General features: G+C 43.0%; 1 protein-coding gene across 2 annotated transcripts in view; it reads left to right on the top strand.

Moving 5' to 3' along the window:
* LOC133345275 (activin receptor type-1-like) overlaps positions 1-17307 on the top strand; it is a 50331-nt gene extending 33024 nt beyond the window's left edge. For both annotated transcript variants that reach the window (XM_061555891.1, XM_061555890.1), the window contains 7 exons: positions 4246-4454; positions 8750-8849; positions 9787-9933; positions 10573-10848; positions 11228-11425; positions 11668-11798; positions 13080-17307. In XM_061555891.1, the coding sequence (XP_061411875.1) occupies positions 4246-4454; positions 8750-8849; positions 9787-9933; positions 10573-10848; positions 11228-11425; positions 11668-11798; positions 13080-13214 (1196 nt within the window). In that variant the 3' untranslated portion in view covers positions 13215-17307. The remainder of the gene's footprint in view (positions 1-4245; positions 4455-8749; positions 8850-9786; positions 9934-10572; positions 10849-11227; positions 11426-11667; positions 11799-13079) is intronic.
* Positions 17308-17904: the final 597 nt, after the last annotated feature.

A 17904-nucleotide genomic window follows, 5' to 3' on the forward strand; every position in this document is an offset into this window, starting at 1 on the left:
TGTCAAAACCAGGAGGAGGTACAATGCCTGGGGCTTGCAAGAGGTGTCTATTCTGGACGTCCGCGTGATTAATGAGTTTTTTATACAATCGGGAGGAAACTGGAGATCTCGGAGAAACCGCACACGTGCGTGGGGACAACTCTCCATTCCCGTACAGATGGAAACACATGGCGATTAGTCCACTTACTCTACTGCCTTCTCCTGGCGAGCCAGGGTTATGGCACCTCGACACCCACGAAAATGGAGTTTCACGACGTTTTATGCGGTCCACTAACCCTCGTCTTCACAGTGCTGGATTACAGGCCACGGGCATAGCCACCACCGTCAGTATTAAGCCGAGCAGTTGGATGGTATTTAGCTGGGTGACCTCTGTGCACGAATAGGCTTGCAGGACTACATGGTGGCCAGCAGAGGGCAGTGCAGCAACGTCCGTTGCTGTGTTCAATGCATAACTCCCTGTGTCCGTGAAGCCTGCATTCACCAACCCGCATCGAGCAGCATGGTGAGGTGTGGTAAAGTAACGTCCGCGACCGGTGCGGTGCGGTGAGGCCTTCGTCCAGCAGTGGATTGATGAACGGCTGAATTTGAACACGTAGAATCACAAATGTCACCATCGGTCCTGTTTGTTTTGTCAAGAATACAATGTGAGTAGACGGCAGGTATTATAGCATGACACATTAAAGAGTGTACAATGTGTCTGTTAGGCCTGTGATGTCATATGTACATCCTTTTTTTTATTGTGGAATTGACCGTTTATAAATGCTATAGTAGGCCCCTGCATCCCTCCTCCCTGGCTCCCCCCCCTCTCACCCTATATAATCGCTTGTCACTAACAGCTCTCTTTGCCCACTACAGTAATTTTGCTGTGGTTGTCCCACCTGATGACGGACGCTTGTGTTGCTTCCGAAACGTCGTGATTTAATTTAGTACAAATTTTTTATTTGTATTCTTATTTTTTTTCACCCACGTGACTTTACCGAAAGAACCAAAGAGTATGGATCCTTGCAGTCACGAAAACTTCAAATCTAGAATTAGGCCTATGTTCTACATATTTCTGGGGTGTCTTGGGGAAATTTCAGTGAACAGGAACGAACCGCATTAATGCAAAAATCTTATTTTCAAATCGCACAGATAATTCATTCAGGCATAGTGCACTTGAAAGTGCATAATGAATAGGCACATGTAAAGACCAAGCTAATGGTGCACCTTTAAAATCACCCCCACGCTTGCACAAACATGTTTTCATTTTAAAGTGACGTAAAATTCCCATATGTTCAGCAGGTCTATCTATTCTCGAGGCTGTGTTTTAAAAACATGAACTATAGTTTCTGGTTTTCAATCAGAAATGTCTGTAGAGGGCATCCGTGCAAAAGTTATTGTGCTTCTTCTAATAATATAGTAGAGGATAAGTGAAAGTAATTTCTGCCAAAATTGCACAACAGATGTTCTGCATTTTAGAGTGACATGGAAAATTAGGCAGATGGGTAGTATATTGATGAGAGTGCTTGTCACTGAACTAGCTTACATGGGGTCAAAAGGTCAATTTCTTCAAGCATGCTCATTGTAGACATAGGCCCTGTGGCACGGTAGGAAAGAGTCGGCTATCTGTTGCTAATCTCATGGTCAAAAAACAACAACTGATAACTCAACAGAATAGTTAACCAGAAACATAACTATTATATCTCAATGGGTGTACGTCAGCCTTGGTAAATATGTGAACAATGTCATCTGCGTGAAATATTGCTGCACACGCATTGTATAAGAACTGGCATTTTAGTCGTGTAGAATGTACACAATTCTGTTATTAAAGAGGTATGGGTGGGAATATCACATGGCTACGGTGACTGTGTAAAGTCTCGTGACTATTTGTTTGATCTGCAATTTGGATGCCAGTGCTTGTCGGCAGACAGAAGTGGTTTCACGGTAAAGTTGACAAAATGTAGAAAATCACGGCGGAGCTTCAATGGGCACACCGCCTTATCGATGTATAAACTCTTTATAGTTGAGGCATGTGACGTCGAAACACAAGCCGGCACAATACAAAAATATCTACGCAGTGGCCACAGCCAACAGCAAAGCTTTGACAGGACACCGAAGGTTGAAATGGTACAGGACAGTGCAATTGGCCTCTCTATCATTAATATAATTTGTGTCCGTTGGGTACGTTGGAGAGGTCATGGGGTGTGTGAGCCATGATTTTTTCCCTTCCAGTGTTCTCACGCGAGAGTCGAACACCTATGATACAGAACACCTATGATCAGAAGGATTTCTGTGAAGAGTATTCCAATGAAATTAGACGTTGAGGTTTATTGCCTGCTGCTGAGTTTCTATTGAGAGGATTTGTTTACTGCATTCATTAGCGAAGAGGCAAACCTTGTTGCACATGAATAGTTAATGTTAATGCTCCTCAACAAAAGCGCAAACATTACACCATCATATTAAAACAAATTTTTTCCATAAGTCTGCTTTTAAACCCTGTGTTCAATCATTACTCATTGAAACTGAATATTGAAGTGCTGCTATTCATGGAAACTGGTATCAGCGTCAATAGTGTGTCTGTTTGAGAAATGTACATAACGGTTATTCGTGTTGTCCGCAAAAATTACAACTGAAGTCCCATTAATAAATGTGCTTTTAAATGAGACTTGAAGGGATTTGAGTTTCAATATGGTGCACGTATAATACTACGATGGCTATCTTCTCTAGAATATTGACGTAGTTTGGCAGATTATGTGAAAAACTGAAGCCGCAGTAATCAATGATTAATACATTTTGAATAGTAGTTCATGCTAATGGCGCTGCGGACAAACATAATTTAAATAACTAATTTCTGTCACATGAAAGGTACAATCCGCTGCCAACCCTGCAATATATGAATATTTTCACTCGGTCTACCTGTTTGAATAAAACATAATTCAGGGCTTGGGACTTTACGCTAGATTTGTCTGCACATGCATAAAAAATATACACGCATTTGCTATATTCATAAATTGTAGCGTCATGCTCGAGACGGAAAGGTAACGTGTGTTTTTCATTCACAAACTATGCTTTCACGGAATGCTCATTGGCATGGAAGACCATTTAATGTACACACACCTAATTAGGTAGCGGAAAACCTTTTTGTGGAAAGCTATGAAATGTTTACTGTCCCAAGTGGGTGAAACAGGATAATCCTTTATGGGTCCTGCCAATGAGGGAGCATTTTAGTGCCGAAATATACCGTGGTGTATCTTGCGGCAGAATGTAGATTATCATTCAGTAGCCAACACACTACTAAAATTACCGTTCGGTAATTACATTGCAAAACAGAAACTTTATTGACGAATCATTCAACCATCATTCGTTTAATAATATCTTTAAATTTTTCTTCTTGTGCTAATCATTTTTCTTTTCATAAATGCATGTTTAGCGTTACCATCATTAGACCTCCTTTGCCAGTACCAAAATATAATAATAGCCTTACCAGTTTATGCAGCAGCTCAAACATGAAACATATATGACACTGACTTTTAGTAAAGGATTTTCCTTTTTAATATTAATAACATTGATAAAGCTGCTTCCTGGTATAGCGATTTAGTTGCAAACCTAAAGTGCCCCGCTTGTAATAACCAAACTCTCCCCACGGCTATTATTAGCCAGCAAACATGTTGGAAACGTGGATCAATCCCAGGGTTTAAATTTGGGACCATACATTCTGTAACGTTTATAGACCTGTCTTCAAGCTATAGAACGAGCGCGCTTTAATCTGCCGTTTCATAGCGGAATGATGAGCAGGCTCCGTCTGGAGAATAGGTCTTTCCATTTAGCCATTGAATTAGGCGCCGTAGCACAGCAGCGCTATACATTATTCACGTTTAAATGACTCTCGTACGTAGTAGAACCGGATTACTTAACGTATTTCTCATTCGGTGTATCTGGATTTCTGGACCACACCATGAAGCAATGTGTGCTGTGACTTGCAACATGACCTATTGTGTAATTAACAAAAAAACATGAACAAATTCTTCAATAACACTGCCTTAACATGGGGAAAATATATATTCTAGCTGACCTTTTGAGAATGGGTCCTTCTTCGTGGCACACGCATGCATGTATGTTAAACTTCTTGTGCACCGTAAATACCCAAACGTGCTAATCGGAGGTGCCGGTGGGGAAGGACAACGTACATATGCAATTAACACCAGGGTTTCTACTGCACGCGCTGCGTGCATGCGTGATACACACGTGCCTCTCGTTGCTTTGCAGACGAGATCGAGGTGCTTCCGTACAGCCCGGGCACCCTGGCAGTGGTCATCGCCGGCCCTCTCGTAGTCCTCGTGGCCCTGCTGACGGCCGCGGCGCTGCTGTGTCAATCGCTGCACAAGCAGCGCGCCCGCCACCTGCACGCTCGCGACGCGGAGCGCGGTGCTGCCGACGGGCTCATCACGTCCAACGTGGGCGACAGCACCCTCGCCGTGAGTGCTCGTCCCCCCCCCCCCCCCAACCGCCGTCGCTCGTTTGCTCGCTCGTACGCTCGCTGCATGGACGTGACTCGAGCCAGGCGGTGGTGGCCGTGCTGCACGTGGCCTGTAATCCTTCACCACGAAAGGCAGCCAGGGTCGGTGGATCGCCGCACAAATATTGCTTGTATGTATGTATGTTGAACTTCTTTCGCGGCGTACGTAGCCAACAGCGCTTATCGGAGGTGCCGGGGAAATACGACAAACTAAACACAAAAATCTGTTGAAAATAAATGAGTTTTTCAATCGAGATAATTTAAAAGTGCATCGCTCCAGTGGCTTCCTAATATCGGAAGGAAGAGCGTTCCAGACCGTAAAAAAAGTGCATTTAAAAGCACGCGATGCTTCCTTCGTGTTGCGGTTAGCGCACTACGAACCTCGCGACCCGAGTTTGATTCCCGCTCACGGCCAGCACCAGTGACGATTATTTGAACTGGTCCTGGGCCTTCCCTAGGTTGACTCGGCCTCAAATGAGTACTTGGTGCAGTGTGTAATCCTCGCCACTAGGGAGACGAGCGACCGGGCGTGGTGCTGGCCGCCGACTCCCACGTGTGCTGTTCCGGCCTTCATAGGTGCTCACTAATAGAATGTTCCCCAACAGTCTGTTGAGGCTATACGGGGGATCTTTGTACCCTGGCTTGCCAGGAGAAGGCGACACAGCAAAATGTGGACTCCACCTGTTCTGTCTGTATGGGATAGTGTTTCCTCCCTCGCACGTGTGGGTTTGCTCTGGGTGCTCTGGTTTCCTCCCACACATGAACACTCATTAATTGGCCGATGACACCTTAATATATAGAGGACTTCAGAGTTCGGGCAATTGTTGGCACCGGCTCATTGTGTGACAAGCCTTCCCGTTTGTCAGGATCAGATAATTATTTATTGATACTGGAGGAATCCGATGACCTAAAGCTCTTTTTCATAGATGTCCCATAGGGGCGGGTAAGAACGTTACAACAACAAACAGTACAAAAACACGATAGTAGTACAAAGTACAAGAAAGGTGAACACAATGGCGGAGCCAGGATTTTCAGGTAGGGGGGGCAACCCCTCCAGCAATGAAAAATGATAGAGGAGTTGTTAGTAAGGACGTGTCCCTTGCTTTTTATTTGACGCGTTTGCGGCGATGGCGCAGCCATCGATCGAGGGTCGAATTCGAACCGCGTGGTCTGATCGGCATCGCGCTCGCTGAAGGTGAATGCCTTCAGGGAAGTCGTGTGCTGTATACGCAACTGCGCACAATACTGTGAGTCACTTATAACTGCTTTGTCGTTACTTATTGCCAATTATGGACTCAGACTATTGTCCTATCATCTCATAGTCCCTCGAACGTAATAATATGCTACACAGTGGCAGTGGGGGTCGCAAATGCCGAATTATTACTAATAAACCCCAATGATCCGATCGAAATTAGGGATTTTGATCGGATCATTGGGGGGGGCACGTGCCCCCACTGGCACTGCCAGTGGGTAAACAAATCACCCAAACACAAACAAATAAACTAAACCATCCCCATCCTACCAGGCAAAGCCCACTGAGGCATTAACTTATTTTTCAGAAGTGACCTGGCCACCAATGATAGCTCAACAAAGTGGCACCACCATTTGGACTTTTATAGCACTGAAATAATAAAAACTATCTAAATGCATATTCCTAAACATTGAGGGAAAAACCGGAGGACCTGGAAAAAAGAATCCACGTGACCACGGGGAAAGCACGCCAAGTATACAGGCGTCAGGGTCGGGCTCGAACCCCCGACCCCCTGCATACCAGGCGAAGAAGGTGACGTCTCATCACCGCACCTCTGATTTGTTCTCTCTCGACGACAGTCGGCAAATACTGTGCACGTTGCACGTTGAAGTTATAATTATTCAATCCAAATTCGGTCGGGCTCTCTAATGTGTTTTCGGGTTGTGATCCGCGGTATTATTCAGCATAGTGTGCGATGATGTTTCTCTCCAATCGTGCGAGAGCTTCATCGACCCTTGAAATGTTGGGTGGTCCTCTTCTTTTTTCATTAGCAGCTCTGAAGCGGGATTGTAAACATTTCCGATTTCCAAGGCGTGGGGGGGGTCAGTAACTCCGTTTGAGTTCGACGCTGGCCAATCCGCTAAGGTGTAGCTCTCTCTGGCAGGTTTCAAATTTTGTTTCCAAGGGCTGTCGACAAAATAAATCAACTCGACCCATCGTCACGATACAAAATTAAGCGCCACTTTCCGTGACGTCTACATTGTCTTATGGTTGTTATTGTTTGACTTGCATCCCCCTGGGATTTTTGCACACAGCGTTGAAATGCGGTGTTTTTTCTGGAAGACTTTGCTGTTTTTTCCAGAATTTTTTCTGTTGCGTGTAGTCAGTTTAAGATGTTTCTTGTTCACGTTTTTGTTTTGTTGCGGTTGCACCCGAGTCAAGAGCCGCATGGCTCGGAGGGTCATACCTAATAAATTAAACTGAAAAAAAAAACTGGGGGATGTTGAGCACCATCTGAAGAAGTGGGAAATGTCAACCACTGCCTGTGAGCTGCCGCTGAAGATCTTGCGTGGTGACGGTTATTGATTGGTTATCGTTTTTACGGGCAAAGCTGAAAAATCAATATGAGAAATAATATGCTTTAATGTTGAAGGTCAAACATTGTTTTTGCATTGTAAACAAGTGTTAATATATTTCGAGCATATTGTTTTTTTCATGTCACGGTATTAAATGTCATCGTAGGTTTTTTGTTACCAAAGGGTAAACTTTGCAGTTATATTTGTTACAAGGTTATCCATTATATGAGTAGTCATGTTGCTGTTGTGTTGCTTGTACTTTGGACTGATAAATAGTTGGGTCATGCAGATTAAATGTCACGAAGTAGCATGTTACATAATTGAAGCCAATGGAACAGTTTGTGATTGGGCAGTTGGAGGTTCATGGCTTTGGCATCCTAGCCACACTCGTGCTGTTTATGTGTTTGTGTGGCGTTTATCACACCACTGGCATATCAGGACAGGTCATCAGTACTTTGTAACATGACTCTTATGGTTGATTAACCACTATACTGTAGAGCTGTTTGATTGCTATAATTTGCTTTTGGAACACGAGAGTGAAATAATCATCATCTTTATCAACCGTGATCAATCCACTTCTCGATTGTTAAATCCTCGTGATACAACAATTCACCTAGCACCTGCCCACTCGCTGATCCCATCGCTCCACCTCTGCGCATCTTGTTTGGATGCCATCGCGTAGTTATCTCGCCCAGCGACCGTCATCCCTTCTAGCGATGTGTCCTGCCGAAGGCCGTTTGCCTTTCTAAACCGGCCAAACTCATGCCTGGAACCGGCCGTACTTTCTCTTATCCTTGTTGTTCCCTTTCTCTGCGTAATCCCAAGCGCATATCTCTCCACACTTTGTGCATTTTTGAGCTTTTGTTCAATCCTCCCCATCTCTGTTCATGTTTCAAATCCAAATGTCAGAGCGGGAGAAATATGCACTGACTCAAATCTTTCTTTTTTAGAGGCATTGGTATATTGGGTTTTGTTGTCAAGTTCAGCTTTCAAATGTTGCTCCACCCGCCCTTATTTATAACTGCATTTCGTAATTTTGATCTCGATCTGCCTTCAATGATTGTCCCGTGGAGTTGAGTACTGGACAAAATAGTACTTGACTCATTTTTACTCTCAAGCAGTATACTTTACATCAGTGTATCGTCTGAAATAATAATTATTCTAATTTCAGCGATATATATAGACATTGGCTTGGATGTCACGAGTGAATAACCAAATACATCAGATATTTAGTTTCACACCTAAAACACCAGTCTGGGTTTAAACACAATAGCTGTAGTTTATACATGCTGTCCGATGTTTGTCCTCAATGAAGTTAACTCCTTTCACCGATAATGGGAAACATATGTACAGTGTTTGCACATACTAACGCGTTAATGCAAGAGGGGAATTGGTCATAAATTGGATGTCGTGCTTTTGCCTAAGGGGCTAACACGTTCACAACTCACAGTTAGACTGATATGGGCTTGTGACGACTGTAACTCCAACAACATATGCAGGTTGCCATTTAGCCCCACATTTAGTCGCCCACTTAGCCTTTCTTGCCCGATAAATATATGTATTTATGTACGTTGAAATTCAATCGCACCGGCTATGTACGATGCGCATCAAGTTCAACATACACGCATTCAACATGAATCACCCGCGGTATGTTTAAGTGCGCCGTTGACAACAAAATTTATTTGCTTTTTGTTTCCCCAATGGCAGGACTTGTTGGACCATTCCTGTACATCGGGCAGTGGCTCAGGCCTCCCTTTCCTTGTACAGCGGACAGTGGCTCGTCAAATCACGCTTATTGAATGCGTCGGTAAGGTGGCAGATGTTGACGCTTGACTCGCCGGTGCTGAACGATTCGCATCCAGACGCACGGAGTTTTTTGTGCGGTGCCTTGAACATTTGTGTTGAGTGAATTCTGGGAAATGTTTACCTCTTGAGCATTTGGGTAGTTATTTTTTTTGGTTACACAAAATCGAATAAATGTATCGGTTAATGGAGATGAAGATATTTGATACATTTACCGTAGACCAGAGGTGGCCAACTGGCGTCTCCCAAGCAGCAAGGGCATAACGTAGAACGCACTATCATAGTTGAGAAGAATAATGAATGTTACCCGTGTTGTGCCAAAAATTGTCAATATATATACACTTATATTTACTTTGCAGAACTCATGGGTACTTTTACATTACAGGTTGGCCACCCCTACCATTGACAAATGTAGCAACCCCGCCAGCCTTACCGAGGACAGGTAGTCCCCGACTTACGATGGAGATGCGTTACGACGACCCCATCGTAAGTCGAAAATATCGTAAATCCGAAGATGGCCTAGCCTACCCAGGAGTCTTAAAGAATGGTGATAATTTAGCAAAACAGAGCAATTTACAGTACCGTATTGTATAAACTATATACTGTATGTATTTATTAATTACAATACTGTATTGCACAGTAAAATGTAAAGTAAAAAGAAAGGTAAATTCTTAGCCTACATATATGAACTGCAATTTAACAAAGTCTTTTCAGGAAACAATCCTGGCAGCGTCCCAACGTATAGTATTGTAGCTCGTACGCTGCTGCATTTGCCTGCCTCGCAAAATTTTTAATATTTTACAATTTTGTCGTATTGCAATCGCCATCGTAAGATCGAAATATCGTAAGTCGGACCATCGTAACTCGGGGACTATCTGTATGTGCAGCCGTGCGTTTTTAAACGCAAGTTGATGTGTGCATTGTCGCGTTTCCTCGACCAGGCAAGGGGCGGTACGGCGAGGTGTGGCGCGGACAGTGGCAGGGTGAAAACGTCGCTGTGAAAATCTTCTCATCGAGAGACGAGAAGTCTTGGTGCCGCGAGACGGAAATCTACAACACGGTGCTGCTCCGGCACGAGAACATTCTCGGTGCGAGAGTCTCAACACAACACAATGCCCGATTGTGATGCACTTGCTACTGTCTTACAAAATAGCGTTGGTTGTGCGTCCGCTGTTCCGCCACACTCTTAACATTTGTCTTGGCAGCGTTTTTTTACATGTATATGAATCGTGCAGCATACATATCTCGCTATCAATTTCGAATTGAGATTAATTCGCGTAATAAAAAAAGGCTGATAATTGTTTTTTTACCCTTTTATCTGGCAACAAAACTGACACCTTTTTTTACAAGGAGTCATGTTTGCATAGACCACAATACCTGCAGTCGTAATGCAAACAAAAAACATAACTCTGATAATGTATGCACTGTCCTTGAAGTTGATTGGTCCACAGCCGAGACAGCTTTCCTTAGAGCCTAGTCTCACATGGTGTTGGACCAGATGCCAAAAGGCGCACATCTCAAAGACAATGCACCATCAGAGTATGAGAGCTCGGGGTAAGCATTTACACCATTGGAACCTCATTTGCCAGAAGAAAAAAAGGTGTCAGTTTTATTGCCAGATAAAAGGGTAAAAAAACAATTATCATATTTTTTCTTCTGGCAAATGAGGTTCCAATGGAAGAAATGGGCTGTTTGATAAATCACAATCGCTCGTTGCCCCATTTCAGGATTCATTGCGTCGGACATGACGTCGCGCAACTCGAGTACTCAGCTGTGGCTCATCACACACTACCACGAGTGTGGCTCGCTCTACGACTGGCTGCAGCGCTGGCCCCTGGAGGCGTCCTCCTGCCTGCGCCTCGCCCTGTCCGTGGCCGCCGGCCTTTCTCACCTCCACGGGGAGATCTTTGGCACGCACGGGAAGCCTGCCATCGCGCATCGTGACCTCAAGAGCAAGAACATCTTGGTGAAGAGCAATGGCCAGTGCTGCATTGCCGATCTTGGTGCGTGAAGAAAGGACTCCCCCCAATTCGTTTGCAAAGATTTAGTAAATAAGATTGGTTTTTTATGTTTCAAATGGTTTTGGAGAGGGTTATGACTTTGTAATGTTGGCTGTCACCTCTCTCCGCTTTTGCCTGTCCTTTGCAGTATTTTATGTTGTGTTGACTTATCATTCCATGTCATAACAGAAGCAAATATTTCATTTCTTGCATTTGATTCTTCAAGAACATGGACTGCAAAGGACAGGGTAAAGTGCAGAGAGTTGACAGCCGAGGCATCGGTGGCACCCCCACCACGACCCTTTAAGGAATAGACGGTGACAAAATCGCGCGCAAGTCGGGCGTTGATGCGACGACGTATGTCACGTGCTTTCGCCCGCAGGCCTCGCTGTGATGCATTCGCAGGAGTGGAGCCGGCTGGACATTGGGCAAAACCCACGTGTGGGCACGGTGCGATTCATGGCGCCAGAGGTGTTGGACGAGACGCTACAGACAGATTGCTTTGATGCGTACAAGCGTGCCGATATCTGGGCTTTGGGGCTTGTTCTCTGGGAGATCGCGCGCCGTACTCTCAGTAATGGTGCGGATCACACACACACGTGCACGATCAAGCAATCACTTTGCTTCTTCCCTTCAGATTTTATGAGACTAATTGGCTTAAAATTGTTTACTTTTTGTGTGCCCTCTATTGGGAAAGTCGTTGGCTTTTAAACATGTTTGTACTCTACCTACATTTTGAATCTACTCAAAAGCGCTACGTTTAGTATATCTTAATTATGCTACTCAATTAAGAGTTTGTTTTTTGTTTAATACTTTCACTAGGCATTGCGGAAGAATACCGCGTGCCCTTCCATGACGCAGTGCCCAGCGATCCGAGCTTCGATGAGATGAAGAAGGTGGTTTGTGTGGAGCAGCAACGTCCGAACATCCCCAACCGCTGGTTCTCTGACCCGGTAAACCCACACATTTGGTAGATACAAGTTGAAGTTGCACAACAAGGAATTAAATTTCGATTTAAAGCTTTCGTGACTGCAAGGATTCAATCACCTGAGGACGGCTGCTTGCGTTGTGGCCGACACGTCGTGAGAACTATTTTATTATGTTTTATTTTTATTATTTTATTACTTCCCTTCTACGTGACTTTACCGAAAGAACCAAGAAGAACAAGGAATTAGTTTCCTTTTCTGGTCATCCGTGTGTTATATTGCAGTAACCTGTTCAATATTCAGAAGTCAAAGCATCCCCCAACTCAAATGAGTGTGGGGATGATGTCCATTTCTACTGGGATTCGTGAATCGTTCCTGTGGTGCGGCCACACATAGGTCAAATGGTGTTGACTTCCCACATGACGACCCTTGAGGGATGATGGGCTGTGTTGATCCCTGATTAGGATTGAAACACGTAACATTAATACTCTGGTAATGTAAAGTATGTTATGTAAAACCACCATAATTTGATTTGAAGCTTTCGTGACTACAGGAATTACTCTTTGGTTCTTTCGGTAACGTCACGTAGAAAGAAAATTAATTAAATAATAGAGTACGACGTTTCGATTGCAACACAAACAACCGTCATCAGGTAGAACTACATTTGAGAGAGAGACAAAACACAGACACGGAGACACACAGACAGACACACAAGCAGAGAGAGACAACACAGACAAACAGAGAGAGACACACAACAAAACGTCATACTCTATTATTGAATTAATTTTCTTTCTACGTGACTTTACCGAAAGAACCAAAGAGTACCGCCATAATTGTAAACATAAGTATACAGTAAAACCTTGGATTGCGAGTAACTTGGTCTGCGAGTGTTTTGCAAGACGAGCAATTTTTTTAAATAAATATTAATTTGATTAACGAGCGAGGTCTTGCAATACGAGTAGTACGTGTATACGCTTTGTCTGCCGAGCGTCACGTGATTACAACTGATATACGAGTGCTTTGATCCACGAGTGCTTTGGATTACAAACACTTTTCCGGAACGAATTATGCTCGCAATCCAAGGTTTTACTGTAATTGACAGACATTATCTCATATCAAACGTGTGAATTTTATTGTTCTTTTAAAATAATTTTCATCCCGGATCATTCGGTTTGTGTAAACTGCTTTGTATCGAGCTGTTTCATTCTGACGTTCTCTGCGTGCATGCATGTGTGCGAGTCTGCATGTGTTTGTGTGTGTGTGTGTGCGCGCGTATATACCATTCATTCCCTTCTTCTCCTACCGTAGAGCCTGACAGCGCTGGCCAAACTGATGAAGGAATGTTGGTACCAAAATCCATCGGCCCGCCTGACTGCCCTCCGCATCAAGAAAACCCTGGCCAAAATCTCTGGATGTCTTGACAAAAGCAAGGCTGACTGTTGAACATTAGAACAACGAAAACTTCAAAAACATACAGCCAAACGTGGCTTTGCATTTTATTCCACAATAATGAGCTTTTTGTATCTCCCAGGGATTCGAAAGTCTTGGAAGTGTTTAAATTGCATTTTCCGTCAACCCTGTGCCAGAATGCAGTTCATGTTACTTTAAAGAAATGCAAGTTTTTTTTTTCTCGAACAGAAATTATATGCTTCCCTGATTTCTCCCCAAGTATCGAAGTTCAACCTTGGATTGTTGTCTCTTGAGAAGTTTGCATAGGAATGAAGAGAATGCAAGTAACGAAAGGGGGAGGAGGCCGAACTTTATAGCAAAAAAATGTGTACGGTTTATGATGTGTTGCGTTGTAGAGTTTGTAACAGATGTCATGCACCACTTGAATAGCTACACAAGGCTGTATAAAAAATATTTTTTTCGTCCAAAAAATTTTCCTGAGAAGGAATCCTGTCATATGTGCTTTCAGTACCTATAACCTGTATACTTGAAAGGTGGCAAAGCAAGGTCCTTTTAAACATTGCGAAGGTGTGTATTTTTGAGTAAAGTCAATGTATATGATTTTGTTTGTAATTAGTAGATTAGGATAATGAAATGCATTGTGATAGTGGATTTAATACCGTGCAGCACACAACCCCAGGGTGTTGAATCCAAATTAGCGTTAAACATATTCTCCTATTCAAAGCTTTTGTTTCACCTGTGGAATAACCTCTCGCTTTGTAATTGCAATTCACCTGTGGACTACACGTAATTGCCTAGTTTAAAAGTCAGTTATGTGGTTTTTGGTCACTGGAAGATCAAAATAAGTGGATGTCTCATGAATAATGCAACTTACATTTAAAAAATATAGCGTTCTCAATTAACCCGTGTTAATTGCTAACGATGCTTGGTGTGAGAGAGAGAAAAAAAGAGGTTAATCAAAGACGAATGCAAAAACAAAACAGATATAATTGGTATTCTTGGATCTTTCGGTAAAGTCACGTAGAAGGACGCTGTCTTTCCGTCAGCTCTGTTCTTCACCTGAGGACGGCTGCTTGTGTTGTGGCCAAAACGTCGTGAGAATTGTATTGTTGTATTATTTCCTTTCTACGTGACTTTACTGAAAGATCCAAGAATATGAATCCCTGCAGTCACGAAAGCTTTAAATCGAAAGATATAATTGGTTCAAGAGGGATTGGACGGAGTGGCTGGAGAAGAGAGTCGGGGGGGGGGGCAGTTGAGAGAAAGACGGCGGCGGATTCGGAGGAGACATCGTTGAAGGGTGTGTGTGTGGAGGGGGCTGGCCTCAAGGTGCACATGGCCTGGCACAAGCGTCGTGGTGACGTCACCGCCACTTAGTGGCGAATGGTGGTTGTTGGAGGGGGCTGGAACAGGGTTTAATCAGGACAGAAGTCGGGACCAGGCCAGACTTGAGTGTGGAGAGCACGTGGGGGGGTGGCGGAGGGAGCGGGCCAAACGAAGTACGCATTCGAGAAGGGACAGACCCCACGGCGCCAAGTGGGAAATGCACACGGGACTGAGCTGGAGAGCGTGACGGGGTGGGCCACCACGCAACGAGATTGTGGGAGATTGGTCAGGGATCATTTCTCAAGATTGTGAGGGCGCCCTGCACCCGCAGATTAAAAATAACTAAATAACGAGCACGTGTGGAGGGTGCGCGTGCTGCTTGACTTGGAAGTGCGCTTAAATTAAAGAGCTAATGTATTTGGATGGTCGTGAAGGGAAGGGATGATGCAAAGAGTCGGTGATGACGATGCACTTAAGTCATGTCCATTCATAACAGTGATATTCTATTAAAATCTTGAAATGCAGATTTATGTTTTAGAATGCAAGACACAACCCAGACATTAATCTAAATTTCGAGTTTTATAACAAACAAAAAACATTTATTTTATTTGTCTGCTGAATGAAGCAGTCCTTGTTTGGATTGGATACAAAGTGTGTGTCGATTACATGGGCTGACTTCTCTTTAAGAAACCTCTTTGTTCTGAGATGTTCATCTCTCCAGCAAGCTTGCAGACCAGTTCCAAGAACTACATGTTGCATTTTATGAAATGCAAATATTCAAAGGGACTGAGTATAGGTACTGTAGATCTAACTGCAAAAATAATTGCTGTGTTTCCATTACATTGGTAATCTTTGTTCACGAATGGACTTGTTATTTAATTGAGAACTCGATGTTCATAGATGGTATATAGTCAATCTTTAATATCTTGGGTTTGTGGTGGTATTTATTTAGGTTTTTGGACCTTTATCCAACTGCATAAACGGCATTAACATTTTAAGTCGTTGCAAGTGGTTGTAATTGTTTTATTACCAATTTGTACTTGTAAAACAATATAGTAGTACCAGCATCATTGCCTAGATAATTATTTGGAAAGGGTTGCTGGGAGAGCAAATGTCTCATTTAAAGAATGACAGAGCCTCTTGAATAACGGGATGTTGTAGTTGGTCGGGTACCGTTCGTTATCGTGAGGGGCTTGTGCAAAACTTAGAAGTACCATTGTATCTTTTATTCTGGGTCGTTACACATTGAGGCACTGTGTCAATGCAGATATTAATCACTGCACCCAACACATTTTTATTGTAAAGCGCAGTAAATCCACGAGAAATGGTCACCGAGCAGTGTAGCTTTAAGCAATCCAAGTAAGAGAATAGGCTGGCAATGCTTACGAATGCTTCGATTTAGCAGTGGCAGCGCCGAATCAATACACACATGGACACCCCGTTGAGCAGGAAACATAGTGATGTTGTTTTATGTTTGCTTTCCTATGTGCTGTACACTGATTTTGTTTAAAAGAATAACAACGGATTGTTGACAAACTGAATCCTTTTGTGAACAATGCATTGACTTGAATTCTATCTGTTCGTGTATATTAAAACAAACTTTTAATACATAGAATCTGATTTTCAGATATTTTCAGATTTCATAGTAAATATAAATAGAGATCATATGCCCCATTGTGTGTGTGTGTATTCACAAAAACGGTTATTTCATTCATTTAGGACGTTTAAGAGTACATGACATTAAAAGGTTGTTTAATGAACACGACACTTATGTACATAATGTACTGTTTCAAGTATCGAATATTACACTAATTGGGAAACTTATCATTGATCCCATCAATTCATTTTAATCGTACATAATACCGCTAGAATCCCATGTCTTAGTTGTTTGAAGTGTCTTTAAACGCATTCTACATAATAACGTACAGTATCTTGTTTTATGGCAAGTCTTTCCAGCAAACATCTTTTTATATTACCTCTCCCGTATGTAGTTCAATTTTTTTCAGATATTGTTAAGTGTAGCATCTATCATAGACTAGTTAATCAACCCCGTATCTATTACTATATTTAACGTATCACGGATTTGAGCTGACTCGGTATTGTTAGCATGCTGTTACGCATAAATCCCCAGCTTAATCATTACTGGCTTTCGTTATTGAGTGTGCATACAGTCGAGTTCATTTGGTGGCATTGAATTTCGCAGTTGCGTGCATTATTGTTTGTGGCTGACTTCCGCGAGATTGTGAACACTTTACGTTTAGGCTTGCCAACAATTGTACAATAGCGTTACAATTTTGTACATTCTGCATGCACCTGCAGCGTCCAAGACAACTGACTCGATACATGCCAAGCTGCTAGAGAGAATGATAATAATTGTTCGATAGTTACCGCAACGAAAAATTGCTCAGTATCGGTACCCAAAAACTATGGATATGTTATCTCTTCAATATTGCTAATGCTTATAAGTAAAGTAAATAAATGAATAAGTATAAACAAAAAGAATAAAACTGTACAAACAGTTTGTGCATTAAAAAAAAGTTTTTGTAAACATCTGCTAACTTGAATGTATTAAACTTAACACAAAGTTGCATGGTGTATTTTTTTTGGGGTTGTCCTGAGCTGTTATTGATGTCTCTTCACCTCTGTGTCAACGCACTCTCGCTTGTTTTTGCAAAATATGCCCATGTGTCGTAGTTTAAGTATGAACTTTTGTGACCCGTGTTAAAGAGTTTTAGATTTAACTCTTGCAATGATCAGCTGTGTGGACATTTGGCATAAAAACAAGATCGTATTACTTGTACTGGCAGTGCTCATATCTCTCATGATCAATATCAGAGTGTGCTCCGTCATATAGATGACACACATACAGGAGTGCTTATGTGTTTATATACTGTATTGTGTGCAGGTGTTTATGTATAAGGAGCCCAGGGGTATGACAGGGGCACGAGCTGTGTGGGAAGCCTTTTGGAACCAAACTCACTTAAGATGTTGACATTTTCAAAAGCTGTGCTGCGTAAGTTGTAAGGGTCACTAATGCAGTGGGCCCCGACATGCGATGAGCGGTATTCCGCCAAATCCATGGGTTTCCGTGGCTCTGCCTGTGCGCCAGACATTTTTGTAATGCAGGGAAGAATATGAAATGCTGCATTTTGTCGGCATGCAATGGGTTCCCAGAGAGCATAGTGGGTAGGATTGGCTGTGGTCATCACTTTGTCAGACACAAATCCTCATAACGAACGCAACTTGCTCTACATAACGGCAATGCATACAGCATGCACTCGTTAAGTCGCAAGCCAAAGTGCATCCATCTTTTTAATACTCTGCCGTGTAATCTAATCAATGTAATGAGCGCTGGATAGTGCTGTTATTCATTGTTGGTCGTCGTCCAGTAGTTGAA

The sequence above is a fragment of the Lethenteron reissneri genome, chromosome 21 (assembly GCF_015708825.2).
Source record: "Lethenteron reissneri isolate LAM-NWPU_2019-01 chromosome 21, ASM1570882v1, whole genome shotgun sequence".
Lineage (NCBI taxonomy): Eukaryota > Metazoa > Chordata > Hyperoartia > Petromyzontiformes > Petromyzontidae > Lethenteron > Lethenteron reissneri.